Raw genomic sequence first — 19,577 nt, 5'->3', positions numbered from 1 at the left:
TACTAGTTGTATACCACCCTGCAATTTTTTTTAGGAGTAATGTAGATCATATTAATCAATTTAAATTGTGATTCTTTACAGGCATTAGAAGTTTGTTTTTTTTACCAATGAAAAGCTTGCTTGAATATTTTCCAAAGTCACCTCTGGGAACAATCTATTCCATTTAGTTAATATTGCACTCATAAGTTGATGTCCCGTATGGCAAATCAGGGTAGTGTAAAAAATAGTAATTGCAAAATTACCTTTCGAATAAGCTTTAATATTATCTGCTAGATTTCCTAATTCCCAATCTGGGCTATATTTAATTTTAATCGTCTGTAAAAAATGTCGAAGTTACAGGTATGCAAAAAATTCAGATTGGGGAATTCCGAATTCTCTAGTAATCTGGCAAAAGGGTTTAATATGGCCAGATGGAGTGTCCACTATTTGAACAAGGTATATTAATCCTTGATTATTCCATTTTAAAAAGGTTGATCGTCCCAAACCTGCAATGAATTCTGGATTCCCAGTAATCGTTAGATAGTTCGATACATATGGTATTACATTGATCTGTGAGTATGTTCTATGCCAGGCTCGAATAATATTAGAAAAGGTTATCATATTGCTGATGTTAGCTGGTAATTTAGATGGGCAACAGTGTAAAATCGCATTTAAGGTAAATGGCGAGACCAGGTCCGATTCTATTTCTAATGAGGTCAGATATTCTTTTTTGGTAATCCAATCTACTGCATATTTAAACAGGGAAACCCAATTGTAATATTGAATATTTGGAAATGCCATCCCAGCCGTACTTTTACGCATGGCCAGTTTCTGCATAGATATTCGTGGCCTTTTACCATGCCATATAAAAAAGGAACAAACCCGGTTGAACGAACTTAGATCTCTCCGGGATAATAAAAGCGGAAGATTTTGTAACAAATATAATAGTTTAGGGAATAAAACAATTTAATTAAAGCCACCCGTGCGGAGAGAGAGGTAAATTCATACACTGTTCTAATTTTTTTTTTTTTCCCCATATTCAAAGAATTCAGGAAAATTTAATGCGTACCAATGCGCCGGATCTGCACTAAGAACAATACCTAAATATTTAATACTTGTAACTTCTATATGGGGTCCTCGTAATCCATAGTAACTCTGATTTTGAAGTGTTTATTTTATATCCTGAAATGGAACTATAAACCTCTATGATACGTATTAATTGAGGGATGCTCTGTACTGTATTATTAAGAAAGATAAACAGGTCATCTGCATACAGAAGGAGAGTCAGAATATTCTTCCCCAGACATATCCCTTTAAGTTCCTGTCTTAGTAGAATCACTAATGGTTCCAGGGATAAATTAAACAAGAGTGGCGAGAGCGGGCACCCTTGTCTAGTACCTCTGTTTAGCTTAAAGCTCTCAGAGATTTCATCGTTAATAATCAGAGAAGAACAAGGATTCTTATAGATATTATGAATAAATTGTTGGAATTGTCCTATAAGGCCAAATTTTGTCAGCGAGGTAAATAAATGATCCCAGGTAATCGAGTCGAATGCCTTTTCGGCATCGACTGTAAGGATTGCTGAGTCATTTCTTAAATGGGTTCCTTTTGAATAGGCTTTATTCCAGTACCAATCCAGCAGGATTGTAACTTTCCGCAAGCTTTTCATGGAACTACGGCCTGTCATGAATCCTACTTTGTCACTATGAATTAATGGGTCAAGATATTTCTGCAATCTCTTCGCTAAGATAGTTAACTTATAATCTACATTAAGTAGAGATATGGGACGATAGGAGGAGGGATTTTCAGCATCTTTATCTTTTTTAAGAATCAGGGCTATATTTGAAGCTGCAAAATTACTGGAGCACTCTTTTTCATTCTGATAATACTCGTTGAACAACTTAAGTAAAATTGGACTTATTTGTTCTTGGAGCATTTTATAAAATTCGGAAGGAAGGAAATCAGTCCCTGGAGCTTTACTTAATTTAGAGTTTTTAATACTTGCTTTGATTTCATCCATAGAAATAGGTTGATTAAGATTATTTAATTGCTCCAGAGATAGTTTTGGAATTTTAATGCTCTGCCAAAATATTTCTTTATTTTCAAGATGTATCTCTTTCTGCATATAGGTCCTGATAAAACAGATGGAAAACTTTTTTTTTTTTATGTCCGCATTGTTAGTGAATCTTTGCTTATTAGATTGGACTGCCATTATCCTGTTGTTTGAGGTTTTTCTTAGTGAGTCGTGCAAGATATTTCGCTGAGTGCCCTGAGAAACCCCCCATATAGTGCTTTCTGTCTCAGTTCTCTGCTTGCTGTTTGTTGCTTTAAAAATAAATCTCTCTCTGATTTAGCCTTAATGTATTTATCCCAATTTTGTTCACTTACAGATGAAATATATGCCCTAAAACTATTCTTCAAAGCATTGGCTAATTGATACTCCCTCTGCTTATTCTTACATTTCCATTTGCACATACATGCTTTTATTTCCCCTCTAAAAAAAACATTTAGCAGTCTCCCAAAAGATTTCTGTTTTATTTATATGTTTTGTTAAAATTGTAAAACTCCGTCCATTTGGACTGTAACCAATTTTTAAATTTAATATTATGGAGCAAATGTTTAGGAAAGAAAAATTTAGAGAAATTGTTTAGTTCCTTCTTGAGATTAGTTTAATAACTAAAGTTAATATAGCATGGTCCGAGATGACTATCTGCAATGTCTGTTACTATATTTAATCCACATATTTTGTCTGAAACCAAAAACAGATCAATTCTCGAATGTTTTATGACTTTTCGACTCGCAGGTGTACATTCTCAGATCCGGGTTTTGTAGGCGCCAGAGAATTACAAAAATTCCGAAGCAATCTATTTTCACAAGTTTTTTTACATTGCTGTCCTTTATCAAGTCTATCAAGCTTAGAGTCAGGAACCATGTTGAAGTCCCCCGCTATAATTATGTTTTCCTTGGAAAATTTTAAAAGTTTTCCACGGAGGTTATCCCAGAATTCCCAGTCAATAAAGTTGGGACCATATACGTTACATAAAATAAATACTGAGTTGTTAATTTCTATTTTTATTATTTGAAATCTACCATCGCTATCTTTCTCATCATGCACAACCTTATAAGTCAAGTTCTTGTTAATTAGAATTGCAACCCCTCTCTTTCTTTGGGTGCATGAAGTAGCAATCACTTCACCGACCCATTGAATTTTAAATTTGGCTAATTCTGGGGCTTTAAGATGGGTCTCTTGCAAGCAAAGGATATCCGGTTTTAACTTCCCGGCCTGTCTAATGATGGATTTTCTTTTACTGGGGGAAGTTATCCCTCCCACATTCCAAGACAGGATTTTTATATCAGAGCCAGCCATCTTTTATATAAAAAAAATGCACAATACACACCAAACAAAACCAAACAGGGCTACAAAAAAAAAAAATTACCCCCACACCAAGCACTTCCTATAAAATATGAATTTATGTTCTTAACTTCAAGAACATGCATATACCAAAGAAGGGGAAAAAAAAGCCAAACACTAACAGAGCAAGACATTTAAATACAATATCTTTTAAACATAATAATACTAAAACAGATTAATTAATCTTATTTTCTGTTAAACTTTGCGCTTCCTTAGGGTCTTTTAACATCTTAATTTCACCATTTATCATCACTGCAATTTTGCTGGATACAACAGCCTGGCATTATAATTAGCTTGTATAAGTTTCGAGCAAAATGGGGACATTTCCCTGTGGTGTTCTATTGTCAGTGGATATTTCTTCCTATAGCATCTAAAAATATTAACTTTATCTTGAAAATGTGATACTTTGACTATCACAGCTCTTGGTCTCGAGTTTCCATCTTTACTTGTACGTGTTGGTCCTACTCTGTGCGCACGCTCAATCCTTATTGGACTATTGTTTGGGCAATTTAATATCTCAGGAAGCATAGTAGAGGCAAAAGCAATTAAATCTTGATATTTATCAGATTCTGGTAATCCAATTATCCTAAAATTATTACGGCGGGCACGATCCTCTCTCTTCAATTCTGGCCTGCAACTCATCTAACTTGGTTTGGTGTGCTATTGTAAGTTGGTCTTGGCTATTAACCTTATCTTCTATGTCAGATCCTGTTTTCTGCTTCTTCAAGCCTAGTATGGAACCGTCTTACCTCATTTGTTAGTGTGGTCATTTCTGTCTTAAGTGAATCAAACTGTGGATTAATAATTCCAGCTATTTGGCTGATAAGGTTAGGTGAGTCAGGATTTATAGATGTGTTAGGCGTGACTTCATGTGAGATGCTAGAGTCATATTGTCTAGTGTTTTTTTTTTTTTTTTTTTTTTTTTTTTCTCTCCTTTGTGCTTAGGAGGCATTATCGGGGAACTCGCTTTGGTGTGTGATACAAATTTTTCCATGTGATCTAATGGTGTGAGGGGAAAAAAGAGGGAAAAAAAAAAAAAGTGTAAAAAAGAAGGGGAGTGCTCAAGTGTTTAAACACTTGTTCCTTTCCAAATTGCTGCTATCTACATTCTATTTTAAATCCAATACCGCAGTACAAATTTTTTTTTCCCACACTTATTGTTGTTATGAGTACTGGCTTGGCACTACAACATTAAGTACACAAATACTAATTTTCAAGAGATCCAGAATCAGTGAATAATATATTAACAAGAAAGTTCTTCTATTATTATGAGCATAGGCATAACTTAAACCCCCTTTATCCTTTAGAGGATACTTTCCTTAATGGTTAACCTACTACACCTATTACACCTTTCTGTGGCCTTACTGAACCAAGAGACAGTCCATTAACTGCTTAATATTAGCTATCTTCCCAGGGTATTCACTAATACTCTAGTATTTATAATCTTCACATTACTTATAAGTAACAACAACAGAAAGTATACTAGAAGACAGCACATTGAGTTGGGCAGATAATACTTGGTTTCTATTAATCGGGAGTCTTTTCCTTTTAATGTAATGTTCCTGAAAAATAAAATGTTCCCAGTGTTTATAGGTTTTGATCTTCTTTCCTTTACACGTCAAGCAAATTGTTATAATTATAAAGCATCTTCTTTCAGCTTTAAGTAATCTGGGTTATTGCCACAACTTAAAGAAAACCGTATAGGCTTCTAAACTTCCACTTGCAGAGTTCACCTGTATCCAAATGTCTGTACTTTTAACACAGTTGAAGATGTGTTTGGAGAAAAAAAAAAAAAAAAAGATTTGAGGCCCCAGACACAGCATGAATATCAGTCTATAAGGTATGGACAGGGTCAGAGTCATACAAGCATTTCAGGTGCCTTTTTAAATGTTATTAGCCAGTACAATGTATACTTGCGGTTAAGACCTCCAGTATTGTACACTTCTAGGCCTGTTTGCTGCTCTCCACGGTCGTTCACCTTTTACTGCACCGGACACCTCCAGGTAGCAATCGGGACTTCCAGGTAGCAGCTTCAATATCGGCACCTTCCTTTTGATTCCGTCGCCAGCGACTTATGCACCCCTTGCGCACGCTGATGTTAGCTCTTAGACCCGCCGTCAACCAGGACCAGGTAAGAAGGAGGCTCTAGCCGGCAGAGCAAATTCGGCCTTTAAGGGACTTCCACAGCGCTAGCTCCACGTCCGGGCTCAGGGATTCCACCCCGCCAGGATAGCAGTCTCCACGAGCAACGGAAAGGCAAGCACCAGTCGGTAGCGATGGGCCACAAACACTTGCGCACAGAGCGGCGTCCTCACACGCCAGCTCCTCCCAACAGGAAGTCTCTGACTCCAGTGTTCTTACTCAAAATAAATCTTATTAAATAAATTAATTCTATTTAAAGCTAAATACTTACCTGTAAAATAAACCCTAATATAGCTAAAATATAAATAATAATTATATTGTAGCTATTTTAGGATTAATATTTATTTTACAGGCAACTTTGTATTTATTTTAACCAGGTACAATAGCTATTTAATAGTTACCTAGTTAAAATAATTACAAAATTACCTGTAAAATAAATCCTAACCTAAGTTACAATTAAACCTAACACTACACTATCAATAAATAAATTAAATAAATTGTCTACAATTAAATCAACTAAACTAAATTAATTATTAAAATTAGTTTTACAGTTACTGTACTGCAGGCTTCCAGCAGCATGAGACACTGATCACAGCATGTATCTCATGAATAGAGTCACTCCACTGACAGGTATGGGATAACCGGGAGACCCTGACCCTGCAATCGCTAGCCCTAGGTGTCCTCCATTATGCTATTTATGCACTGCCCCACTCCTGAGGAATCCAGAAAGTGCGGGCATGCCAAAAGGCGCAAGAGAGGCGCACTAACAACCCAGGACACACTGGACCTTGAGGGCATAACGACCAGTGCCGTACCCTGAAGGGTTAATATTAACCTTGGCATCCCTTTACAGTGTATGGATATTTTTGTAGATACATAATTTGGTAAGCCTTTCTAAAGTATGGTGTTCAATCCCATAGTAAGCAAAGTGTATAAATAGAAAAATAAGATGCTCTAATTTGTTAGATTACATCAATTTTGCATCAGAATTACCCCTTTAAGTGTTATAAGAAATTGAAATATCTGTATAATTTCACAAGTTGGCAAACCTCTGCATAAACAGTGTTTATCTATATCCTCACTCGCAGTTGGAGCCAGGCCTGAGCAGACTGTCCTGCAACATCCTGTTGTCTTTAGGACCTGTAGACAAAACAAGCTCTTCTGCTGGCAGTATGCAAGTTGAAAAGCTGGGCTGTAGATCTGTAACTCCTCTGCTTGTAGCTGTGGATGATAGTGTTTTTGTTCTATTACAGGGACATTGTAACAGAAATATTGCATGCTCTAGTTCATTAGTGCATGTCATCTTCCACTGTTTTGCTGTGAAACTGTTTTAACCCCCTACAAAAGGGGATAAACACAAATTTCTGTTCGGAGCAGCAACAAAAAAACTGCAAATCCTGAGCAGGAAGCTGGTGAGCCAATTGGCAGTTTCAGTCCACAACCCTGCCAGTCACCACACAATTTAGAGCATGTTAGTTTTGCACTACAATATCCCTTTAAGGGACAGTATTTACTACTTTATTACCTTTGTAGAATAGCATAGATCTGCACACATGGGAGTATATGCAGGAAAAGGGAGCACAACACTAATCCCAAGAGCTATAAAGCTTCAAGGTGTGATGCAGGTGTAAGAATGGGAGTCCATATTGTAATCCGAAAAGACCATCTTCCCCTAGGGGTAAGGGGCTGGGTTTTGGAGTTTCTCTGGCACATTCTGTGAAGTTTGCCAGTTTTGTAAAGTGCTGTTTGGCTAAAGTAGCCCTATAGGGTACAGAATACTACTATATAGACTTTAGGTCTCTTTTGTCTTCAGGTTCTACAAGAAAAGAACAAAGCTAGAACCAATGCTTGCCCAGGTTACAACAATACACACACAAGGTTTTAAAAGGCTATTTTTCCCTCTGTTCCTTTTAGACCCGATCAGCCAAACTCCCAGTATCTTGAAATAAATTAAACAGGCCAAGAGTCTCCATCCCATTTTCAGCCAAGGACCTTTACCTGCAACAGAGAAAATCCCTCTTTCTTTAGCAAAAAAGAGCATTACTTGGTCACAGAGAAATGTATGGGTTTGGTTTCCTCTGTATGAAATTTTAGAACAGTGGTTAAAATGTAAAATGTTATATACATTCTTACTCCCCTTCAACCTGAAATTTTTTTTTTTTTTTTTTTTTTTTTATTAATATTTTTTATGATAGATGCACATTTCTGGTTTGTTTTCCTTTGTATATTATTGTCTTGGCGGCTCTCATAGCAGTGATCAGAAAGAAAATTAAAGGTTCAGGAAATTTGGCAAAATTAGTTTTGAGGTGGCCAAGCACATAGTGCTGGTAATAATAATAATAATAATCCCAGCATAACTCAAACTCATGAAACTTGGCACAATGCTAGAGATCTATGATGTGCATAATCCTATGCAACATAAATCTCATAGGTCACGTGATCTGGCAGCCATATTGCAATTTGAGACTAATTTCGGTAAACACTTGAAAATCTTCTCTTCCTGAACCGCTTATGTTAGAAATGTGAAACTTGCTGTATTACCTTATATTGTGACCTAGAGTTATAATTGTTCATGTTGAAGGAATTGGTCACAAGCTGTGGCAGCCATATTGGTTTACACAAAAATTTAAGAAATGTGTTTTCTTTGCAACAGCTTATGTTAAAGCTGTGAAATTTGCTGTATAACCATATTTCAGATTTCTACAGGCTTGCAGGTAATCATGACTGTTTACAGATCCTAGAGTGCCTATCTAAGAGAAACTAGTTATTTTGTCCTGGTCCTCTTTTAAAGGAGAGACTTCTTTCCTTTGATATGGTGAGATATTTGAAGGAATCTCAGTCTTCTTTATTCTATTAGCTTTGCTTCTACACTGCTTAGTACCAGAGATTCCTTCCCCATCCATAGGAAGGAAGGGATTTAGCAAAGTCCATTATGTCAAGTTGGTTTTAATTGTGCTTTACATGGTTAACACAGAACAAGTTAAAGTGACAGTCAAGTCCCAAGAAAACTTTCATGATTCAAATAGGGTATGTAATTTTAAACAACTTTCCAATTTAAGTTTATCACCAATTTTGCTTTGTTCTTTTGGTTTTCTTAGTTGAAAACTAAACCTAGGAGGTTCATAAGCTTATTTGTTAGACCTTGAAGGCCTCCTCTAATCTAAATGCATTTTGACAGTTTTTCACCACTAGAGGGCATTAGTTCATGTGTTTCATATAGATGACATTGAGCTCATGCATGTGAATTTACCGTGGAGTGAGCACTGATTTGGCTAAAATGCAAGTCTGTCAAAAGAACTGAAATAGGGGGGCAGTCTGCAGAGGCTTAGATACAAGGTAATTACAGAGGTAAAACATTTACTATAATCTTATGCAAAACTGGGGAATCGGTAATTAAGGGATTAACTATCTTTTTAAAACAACAAAAATTCTGGTGTTGACTGTCCCTTTAATATTTCAGGAGTTGCATTCTCACTCTCATTCCAGTTTAGACTGCCCAGATCTTAGTTCTAACTAATTTATTGAATAGGATTTTTGTCATTAACACATAGTGTACGTTACAGTAAGAGGTTTAGGGAGATTTCATCTGCCAGCAAAATTCTTAGTAATGTGCCCTGCAGGAATTAGATGATGTCACCTGCCATTTCCTGGGCAGATTAAGTAATATGTCATGGAAGAAAACATTGCTGTCATTGTATTTCATTCTTAAAGGAACACTAAAGTCAAAATTAAACTTTAATTATTTAAAGCACACAATTTTAAACAACTTTCCAATTCACTTCCATTCTCAAAATGTGCACACTTTTATATGCACACTTTGTGAGGCACCATATCCTACTGAGCAGGCGCAAGAATACATGTGTGTTATTGATTGATGGCTGTGACATGATGCTGGGATAAGTAAAATAGATCTTAAAATAATGCAACATTTCTACTGGTTGCAAAAGGTAGGTTCTTGGCTCCTCATTGAGTTCATAAAATATCTTGGCACTGGCTCTTCATTTTATACACAAACATCTCATTTAGGCCCTGATATTCAAAACCTCATTGCACGTTCCCTAGTGAAATATTCAAAACGCAGATTTTGCTTTACTTCTCCAAGGGGCTTTCCCTGCATTTCTGTATGTGAAGGAGAGACAATCCCAGTGCAATATAGCACTGCATGACATGAGTTCTGCTGCATTTACACTTTGTGCTTTCTTTTTTTATATCACGTCAGATGACATTTTATTACATTTAAACATTGCACTTTCTATTTTGTATTTTTTATTTTGTATACAGCTGTGTATTTAATATTGTGATTTTACAAAATCTGATTATGCTTTAAGTTTCTATTTAACCTAAACGAATTAGGCTCATAATTTTGTATATTTGTGTAACGTTTACAAATTTAGATTGCATTTTGCATGTCTTATTTATAGGGACAGTCTAGTCCAAAATAAACTCATGATTCATATAGGGCCCTTTTTAATTTTAATTTTCCAATTTTGCTTTGTATTCTTGGTATTAGTTGAAAGCTAAACCTAGGATGTTCATATGCTAATTTCTAAGCCCTTGAAGGTCGCCTCTTATCTCAGGGCATTTTTACAGTTTTTCACCACTAGAGGGTGTTAGTTCATGTGTTTCATATAGGTAACACTGTGCTCACGCACGTGGAGTTCCTAGGAGCCAGCACTGATTGGCTGAAATGCAAGTCTGTCAAAAGAACTGAAATAAGGGGGCAGTTTGCAGAGGCTTAGATAAAAGATAATCAGAAGTAAAAAGTGTATTAAAATAACTGTTGGTTATGCAAAACTAGGGAATGGGTAATAGAGATTTATCTTTTAAAACAATAACAATTCTGGTCTAGATTGTCCCTTTAAATTAAAATTGAAAAAATCTGTCGGCTTCAGTTTCCCAGAGCGTCATTACTTTCTATAAGCCAGATAATAAAACATTCTCTAGTTTGGAGAGAGATTATAGCGCAGACTTCACAGGGGCCGAACTCACAGAATTTTCTAAGAAAAGGGGAGAAACCTGGAAATCCCAGAGAGGTCTTCCATAGGATAGAAAATTTCACATGAGAGAGAAGGTAACTGGAGAACCCCTGGGGCGGATATAAAGGCTCTGTTTGCAGCAATTCCAAATTAAACTGAAATGTTTTCACTACAATTTAACTTACTTTTGTCTGTTAGTATATATTACTTTGCTGTTGTTAAAGGGCCATGATACCCAAATGTTGAAACACTTGGAACTGATGCACCATAGCTGTAAAAAGCTGACAAGAAAATATCACCTGAATATCTCTATGTAAAAAGAAGATATTTACCTCAAAATGTCCTAAGTATTCAAACCCCATTGCAAATGACTTTATGCAGCAAATCAGTATGTCTGTCCCGGGACAGGCAAGGGTGTGAGCTTCGTTGAGATCGCAGTAAAAGAGTTCATGACCTCAGCACTGCTGATGCTGATTCGCTGCAGTTCATTTCTTTTAATTTTTGTTTTACCTGCAGCTGAGCAGCAGCTGAATATAACTTTTTACACAGCACTTACTCTGCTGAGCGGAGGAAATTGTGAGGTAAAATACCTTTTTTACATAGAGATGCTCAGGTGATATTTTCCTGTCAGCTTTTTAGTTATACTGCATCAGTTTCAAGTGATTTAGCAGAGTATTATGTCCCTTTTTAACTACCAGGAATTTCAGAGAAAATCTTGGCCAAAAGACCAGATAGGTTTAAAAAAAAAATGGTTATATTTCATGCCACTGTTTTGCCGCCAAATAATAAGTTTTTTTGAAAAGTTATTTTTTTTTTTTATTTACATACAGTGTATGCAGTTATAACACAAATGGCTGTAAAGGCTTCTGTTATCCCCTTTGTTCAGAAATGGCAGGCATTTTTGGTATCTAGAACGCTGCTAATTGCAGCTGCACACCACACTTAGAATATTTCTGGCAGTGAAGGGGTTAATTGGGTAGCTTGTAAGGTTCATTTTAGTGGGAGGGAAAGGGGAGATTTTTGTCAGATCTCCCCTTTCCCTCCAACCACCCTGATCCATCCCAAACCTCTCTTTAACCCTCCTCCCCCTCCGGTGTCTGCCATCTTAGGTACTGGCAGTTGTCTGCCAGTACCCAGTGTGTGTATAATTTTTATTTATTCAGGAACATTCAGTGCTCCCATCCCTAACCATATGAAAGCGTATGCCTTCTCCCTCTGGCTGTGGTCTTGGCTGTCAGGACTGACAGCTGGGAACGCAGCATGAGAGAGAAGGTTGGACGTAGCTACTATATGAACAGGGTACGCTAGCCAAAGTACCCTATGATGTAGTAGCTACATCTATTAGGCTTAAGGGGTTAAAATAGGTGTATTTTGAGCAAACTGTACCTGCATGCAGCTGGCGAGACAAATCGGTGACACCTGCTTGTTTAAAATGCTTACAAAATTTCACAAGACTTGTGAGAGCTTCAGACACACCCTTGGAACTGCCCTGTCCCTCCCACTTTCTGAAAGGTTTACAATGGAGACCACATACAAAGTGCAATGTAATTTGTAAAAGAAACAAATGTACAAAGTATGATCCTAAGTTTTTATTGTAACAAACTTTCAAAGCATAGTCAGAATTGGTAAAATCACTGCTAGAGCTAAATGTATTATTTAAATGAGTACAAAGTTTAAATTAAATAAATAATAAAAGTGAAAAAATAATACTGAAAGGACCCAATCTGAAATGTATAGTAATCTAAAGTACTAAGTGTAACAAATCTCTCATATCATACTGGGCTTGTCCCTTCACATACAAAAAGAGATAAGATCTCGCAGTGCTGGAGAGTTCAGCCCATGGGGCCCATTTTATCAAGCTCCGAACGGAGCTTGTGGGCCCGTGTTTCTGGCGAGTCTTATGACTCTCCAGAAACAGCAGTTATGAAGCAGCGGTCTGAAGACCGATGCTCCATAACCCTGTCCGCCTGCTCTGAGCAGGCGGACAGGAATCGCCGGAAATCAACCCGATCGAGTACAATCGGGTTGATTGACACCTCCCTGCTGGCGGCCCATGAGTCTGCAGGAGGCGTCTTTGCACCAGCAGCTCTTGTGAGCTGCTGCAATGCTGAATACAGAGAGCGTATTGCTCTCCGCATTCAGCGATGTCTTGCGTACCTGATCCATACTGTCAAATCAGGTCCGCAAGACATTTTTGATAAATAGGCCCCCATGTGAAGTCTGAACTACAATTTCTCTCCAAGCTGGAGAACCTTTGAATATCACAACCTAATTTACTGAGAGCTATTTGGAAGCAACCTACCAGTAATATATAATATAATATAATATATATATAATTTTATACTGTGTTCCCTGCAATAATGTAGATCTGATAATTGCAAATGTAGAAATATTTTATTAGTATCTTTGGCTGTTTTTAAAAAATTTATAATAGAATCATTTTTTAATTCATTTTCCTGTGTTAAGATTTTCTCAGGAGTGAAGGCCAAAAGCTTTGTCTAAAACTATTGGGCATTTAGGGGAACATTCTATATTAAACCATATAATAACATTCACATTCTAACCCTGTCTTCATAGGCTGCTGTAGAGGAAACAAATGGTTTAGAATACATACTCTTTGGGATTGTTTTCCTACTTTGTGAGCTTCTGCCAATAAGCCTGATGGTCTGTTTCTTTCGTGCGAAGAAGCTAAATCAGAATTTGGTGAGTTATTATTTGGTTACTCAGTTTGTTCCCCTCACTTGTATCATTACTGTAAGTACTTATATAATTCTCTGACATTTTTTCCACCTTTATGAGTAGTACTCAGCAGTACAATAATTCTATATATTTATGTAGGAAATAACGGGTTTGTATGTATTTTTCTTTTGAAAACGGTACAATTCAAAGCCTTTTTAGTTCTGGTGGCCTATTAACTAATTTGATGCTGGATTTATAATCAGAAACTTATTGCCTATTATTTGAATGATAAACTTTTAATAACAAAAGGGACATGCAAGTCACAATTTAAGCTTTTGTGGTTCTGATACAACTTGCAATTAAGAGACACTTCAACTGACTGTTATAATGTAATTGACTTCTGTGGGGTTGTTTTTTTTGTTTTTTTTTTTTTTTGTAAATTGGAAACCCATTTTATGAAGTGCCCAAAGCAAATTTTATTGTGCTGATGTTCCTTCCAGAAGCAGTTTAGAATCTTTATGTGCACACTTTCTGAGACACCAGCTCCTACTAAGCATGTGCAAGAATACATGGTATATAAGTAAATGCTTTTAGTTATTGGCTGGTGGCTGTCACATGATGCAAGAAGGAAAATGGCTCCTAAAATGTAACATATTTCTACTGGCTGCAAAATGTGGGTTTTGATGTCCTGATTAAGTTCATAAAATATCTTACCACTGGCTCTTCATTTTATACACACCCATATCTCATTAAATCCCTGTCAGATATTTGGAATATATCAGCAAAATTATAAATCTTTATACTTCTGTCTCTATACTGTGTTCCCTAAAATCACATAATTTCACATCTGATAATTGCAGATGTAGAAATAATTTTATTAGTGTCTTATGCTTTGGCTGATATAAAACTTTAATGAATTAACAGAATAGCTTTGAATTATTTTGTATTCTTTTTCATGGGTTAAATTTTCCCTTTTGTTGTCAAAACTCTGCATGTCACAGCTCTGCTCTGTGAGTTTGTGTGGTCTACCACTTGTGTTTGGTTGCTCCTAGCAGTTTTCACTTCACATTAAGGGTATAGTACACAGTATGAGACTGTGTAAAATAAAAAAATAATTTGAGTAGTTAACAAAATCTTTAACATATACTTTCATTATTTGTGTCCCCATTTGCTGTAATTTAACTCTAAAACTTGTTGGGTTTTTCAAAATCCACTGAGTTTTAAAAGAGTAATAGGCGCTGCCATATCTAAACTTAATTTTTTTTTAGTTTTAAGCTCATCTTACTGTCCTGCTGAACAGAGCTAAAACTAACTAAAACCGGCAAGGTTTAGGATTACACAAACTCTACGTTATTGCCTGGTGTATATACGTCTTTCCCTAATTGTTCTGCACAGAAGACAGAAATAAATAGAAGACTATTTCAAACATGGCGGCACCCATTACTTCTATAGCATTTTTAGAGTACTTTATAGAAACTAAACTTTTACTTATATCATCAATATTTAAGCAACTAATATAATATAAAAAATACAACTGCATATTATTCTAAGTGCTAATCTTTGCTTTGAATACATCGCTATGTGTAGCATCTGTTTAATATCCCATTTTAGAAGCACTTAGTGAAATTTCTGCCGAATAGATTTGCCCCGGTCAACTAACAGGCTTGTGGCATCTTATAACCATTACAACCTATTGTGCTGCTAATGTGTCAATAGAGCTTTCATGTCTATGTACTGGATTCTATGTTCCGGTTAATGGCTAAAACACCTGAACTCAATTAGTAGGGGGGGTCCACATCATTTTGGCCATAATGTATCTGCCTGGGGTTATTGTAAATATTATTAGCTAAATTCAGCTATATCAATGTGCATTTATTTTACTCTTACAGGATAAAAATTTTTTTTTTTAATTCTGACTTTTGTAGGCAGCAGCTGGGATGGTGAACAGTCACAGCTTTGGGTCCAGAGCTTACTTTTTTGACAATCCTAGAAGATATGATAGTGATGATGATTTACCAAGACTTGCTGGAGCAAAAGGAGAAAGAGGGAGGTGAGTTCAGAGTCTGTTGATTCTGTTTTGAGTGTTAGTGGGGGGGTTTTGTACTAAATCAGGGTGCATAAAAAATGGGGAGTGGGGGGGGTTGTTTTCTTTTTGTTTTGTTTTTTTGTGCGTTTCCGAGGGGAAAATCTATTTTTTATTGGAGATGCATTTATAATCTAAAGGTTATTCATCATGAAAAATAGATTAGTGTTTAACTATAGAGCAAGGTGCTGTAATGTTTTACTTAAATGAATCCATTCACCATGTCCCAGGGGTTTCTGTCATTTATTTTTCTATCTTTACGATATTGTCACACATTATTGGTTGAGAAATAGACACTGATCATACAAGAAAACGTTTATAATTTCATATAGAGCATACAAATTTCAGATTTACTGTGATTAAATGTTTCATTCTCTTGGTATCCTTTGAAGGAGAGCAATGCTCTACCGGGGCCTAGCTGAACACATTGGGTAATACAGTGATAAACAGCTAGCTCATAGTAATGCATTGCTTCTGAGCTTTTCTTTGTATGCTTTTCAACAATAGATACCAAGAGGAGGAAACAAATTAGATAAGTAAATTGGAAATTGTTAAAAATTCCATGTTCTTTCTGACTCAAAAGTTTAATTTTGACTTCACTGCCATTGTTCCCCTGCAAATCTATGTAAACAGAATCAACCCATACCAAGTTTCAAGAAGCTCATTGACTAGAAGATAGAGTGGAATTGATCTGCACAAGGACCTAATTGTGAGGAGGGAGGGGCAAGCTTTAAAAATGTAAAGTTATAGTTAAAACTATTTAAATTGTTATTAAGGTAATTTATTTCTTTCCTAAGACATGGAAAGTCCACAACGTCATTCCAATTACTAGTGGGATATTCACTCCTGGCCAGCAGGAGGAGGCAAAGGGCACCCCAGCAGAGCTGTTAAGTGTCACTTCCTTTACCCATAACCCCCAGTCATTCTTTGCCTCTGTCAATGGAGGATGTGAAGTTGGTGTCTGAAGATATTTTTTTCCTTTTTATAGGTACTTTTCCCTGCAAGCAAGGATTTGGCTTTAGCTGTGTCCATGACAATCTCTTGAGTAAGAGTAGTGGTGGCTTTTAAGCAGTTAGAAAACCAAGCAAGGACAACCTCACCACTTTCTAACATAATTGCTACCCTGGTTATAGAAAGCCAGAGTTGGGTACTCTGTTCTTTTTCTACAGGTCTCTGATGTGTCCTTTCACGCCTTGTGAGCTGTCTTACTGCTGACAGCTGTATTTGCAGGGAAGTACTTTTGTCTTCTAGGTATTGGGAGACTTGCACTTTTCAGGAGTTTTTATTTCTGCATAGTTAATTGGGACTTAAAGGGAAACTCAGGTCAAAATTAAACTACACGATTCAGATACAGATTTTTTTTTAAATATATATATATATATATATATATATATATTTACACTTTTTGAGTCACCAACTCCTACTGAGCAGGTGCAAGAATTCACTTCATATACGTATATGCATTTGTGATTGGCCGATGGCTGTCACATGATACAGGGGGAGTGGAAATAGACATAACTTTGCAATTTATTTAACAAAAATCTACTACTCATTTGAAGTTCAGACTAAGTGCTATTGCATTGTCTTATCATGCATTTGTTGATTATGCAAATCTACTGTGTTGACTGGTCCTTTAATCAATCCTTTAAGGATTTATTGGGGCAGTGTGCAGGCACTTTGGTATCTGAGGGAGACTATGGGGTTAACTTTTCTTTCATGTAATGGCAAGAGTCCATGAGCTAGTGACGTATAGGATATACAATCCTACCAGGAGGGGCAAAGTTTCCCAAACCTCAAAACGCCTATAAATACACCCCTCACCACACCCACATTTCAGTTTTACAAACTTTGCCTCCTACAGAGGTGGTAAAGTAAGTTTGTGCTTTATTTTTATGATTTCTTCTGTGATAAGCGCTTCTAAGCATTTGGAAGCCCAATCAGAGTACAGTGTTTGTCAGAGGGATGTGAAGAGAGTATTGCCTGTTTGATTTTATGGTTTTCCTTGTGGGAAATCTTTTCAAGGGTTCTCTGTTATCCGTCGTAGGGATTCATTTCCTACCTCCCTTTTCAGATCGATGATGTACTCTTATGACATTACCTGTGCTGATAATTTTCAGTACTGGTTTTGCTATATGTGGATGGGTGTCTTTTGGTAAGTATGTATCATTATTTAAGACACTCTCAGCTATGGTTTGGCGCTTTATGTATAAATTTTTAAATATTTGTATTTTACTTATATTTGCCATGTGTCAGATCTATGTGTATTTCCCTTTTCAGTCCAACAGTTTCGTTATGGGAATCATGTTTAGGAAGCTTGTCTTACCTGGTGTATAGTCAGGAAAACAAATTAGGCTTGCGAGGGTGCAAAATACTGTTATTTATTGCGTCATTCTTGGCATGAGAATTTTTGTGTGCGAATGTGTGTCTGTTTTGACGCAAGTTTGTTATTTCCTGCGTCTTAGTTGATGCTAGATTGTTTGGCATGAAATTGTGAGTTATGACGCGAGTTGCGTCATTTCCGGATGCTTGTTGGCGCCAAAAAATGTCTTCACTTTTGCGTTGTGCGTCATACTTGATGCCAAAAAAATTAATTTTTTTACCTCACTTTCTATATGCTCCTTGCCACCTTTATGCTCAGAGGGTTATGCTATTTGCTTTTTTTTCCCATTCCTGAAACTGCTATATGTGGAAATAATATATTTCTGTTTAATGTTAGTTTTGTTTTGTTTTTTACAAGATGTCTCAATCTGTTCCTGTCTCAGAAGCTGCTGTAGGAACCATGCTGCCTGAACATAGTTCTAACAAAGCTAAGTGTATCTGTTGTAAGCTAGTGGAGATTATATCTTCAGCTGTAGTATGTAACAGTTGTCATGAGGTTTCTATTCGTGCTAGTACAGTATATGTTCCTTCAACATCTAAAGTACATGATATCCCTGTTGATATGAAAAAATATAATGCTGATGCGATACAGAAGGCTATGACTGCTATACCACCTTCAAATAAACTTAAAAGGTCTCTTAAAACTTTTCATAATACTAATGAAATTTGTAATGACCTGCAAAATACTGATCTATCCTCCTCTGACGAGGATCTCTGACTCAGAAGATCCTACTTCAGACATTGACACTGATAAGTCATCTTCTCTTTTTAAGATTGAGTATATTCGTTCTTTGTTTATAACTTTGGATATTGAGGAGTCTGGTCCTCTTGGTGATAATAAATCCAGTAAACGTTTAAATTCTGTTTATAAACCTCCTGTGACTACTCCCTGAAGTTTTTCCTGTTTCTGATGTGATTGCTAAGGAATGGTCTAAGCCTGGTACTACTTTTGTTCCTTCTTCAAGGTTTAAAAGTTGTATCCTTTGCCAGTGGCTAAATTAGAGTTTTGGGAAAGTCCCTAAGGATGATGGGGCTGTTTATACTCTTGCTAAAAGTACTACTATTCCTATGGAAGATAGCACTTCTAAGGATCCTTTAGATAGGAAGATTGAATCTTTTCTAAGGAAAGCTTATTTGCATTCTGGCTATATGCTCAGACCTGCCATTTATATGGCTGATGTTGCGGCTGCATCAACTTTTTGGTTGGATAGCTTGGCACAATGGGAAAGACTCTGATTTGCATAGTATTGTTCGTTGGCATCACAGATAAAATGATTAGCATGTTGAAGCGATTTTTGATATCATCAAGATTAATGTTAAATCTGTCTTTGGCTATTTTAGCTAGAAGAGATTTATGGCTCAAATCATGGAATGCTGACATGATATCTAAATCTAGGTTACTATCTTTCATTCCAGGGTAATTTGTTTGGTTCCCAGTTGAATTCAATTATTACCACTATTACTGGGGGGAATTTTTTATTTTTTTTGCCTCAAGATAAAGTCTAAAGGCAAATCTAAAGCTTCTAATCAGTTTTGTTCCTTTCATCAGAATAGAGAAAAGCACTCCTTCCCCTAAAGACTCTGGCTCCAATTGGAAGCCATCCTCGAGTTGGAATAAATCCAAGCCTTACAAGAAACCAAAGCCAGCCCCAAGACTGCATGAAGGTGCGGCCCTCGATACAGTTTTGCTGGTGGGGGGCAGATTGAAATTATTTCAAGAATTTTGGGCAGGTTCCATTCATAATCGTTAGATTCAGAATATTGTCTCCCAGGGGTATCGAATAGGTTTCAGAATAAGATCTTCTGTGATTTTTTTTTTCTTTTCTTACGTTCCAACAAATCCTGTGAAAAATATCAGGCTTTTCTGAAATGTGTTTCAGATCTAGAGCTTTCAAGAGTGATTGTACCTGTTCCAATTCTGGAACAG

At 36.5% G+C, this 19,577-nt stretch overlaps 1 protein-coding gene across 1 annotated transcript in view; it reads left to right on the top strand.

Annotated features, from left to right (window-relative positions):
• The window catches only part of GPR137C (G protein-coupled receptor 137C), a 77,145-nt gene that overhangs the window by 4,931 nt on the left and 52,637 nt on the right, over positions 1-19,577 (top strand). Inside the window, exons 5-6 of the mRNA XM_053697615.1 lie at positions 13,087-13,212; positions 15,114-15,238. Coding sequence (XP_053553590.1) covers positions 13,087-13,212; positions 15,114-15,238 — 251 coding nt within the window. The remainder of the gene's footprint in view (positions 1-13,086; positions 13,213-15,113; positions 15,239-19,577) is intronic.

Source organism: Bombina bombina, chromosome 1, assembly GCF_027579735.1.
Source record: "Bombina bombina isolate aBomBom1 chromosome 1, aBomBom1.pri, whole genome shotgun sequence".
Taxonomy (NCBI): Eukaryota; Metazoa; Chordata; class Amphibia; order Anura; family Bombinatoridae; genus Bombina; species Bombina bombina.
This window is presented reverse-complemented; position numbering and strand designations above follow the sequence as displayed.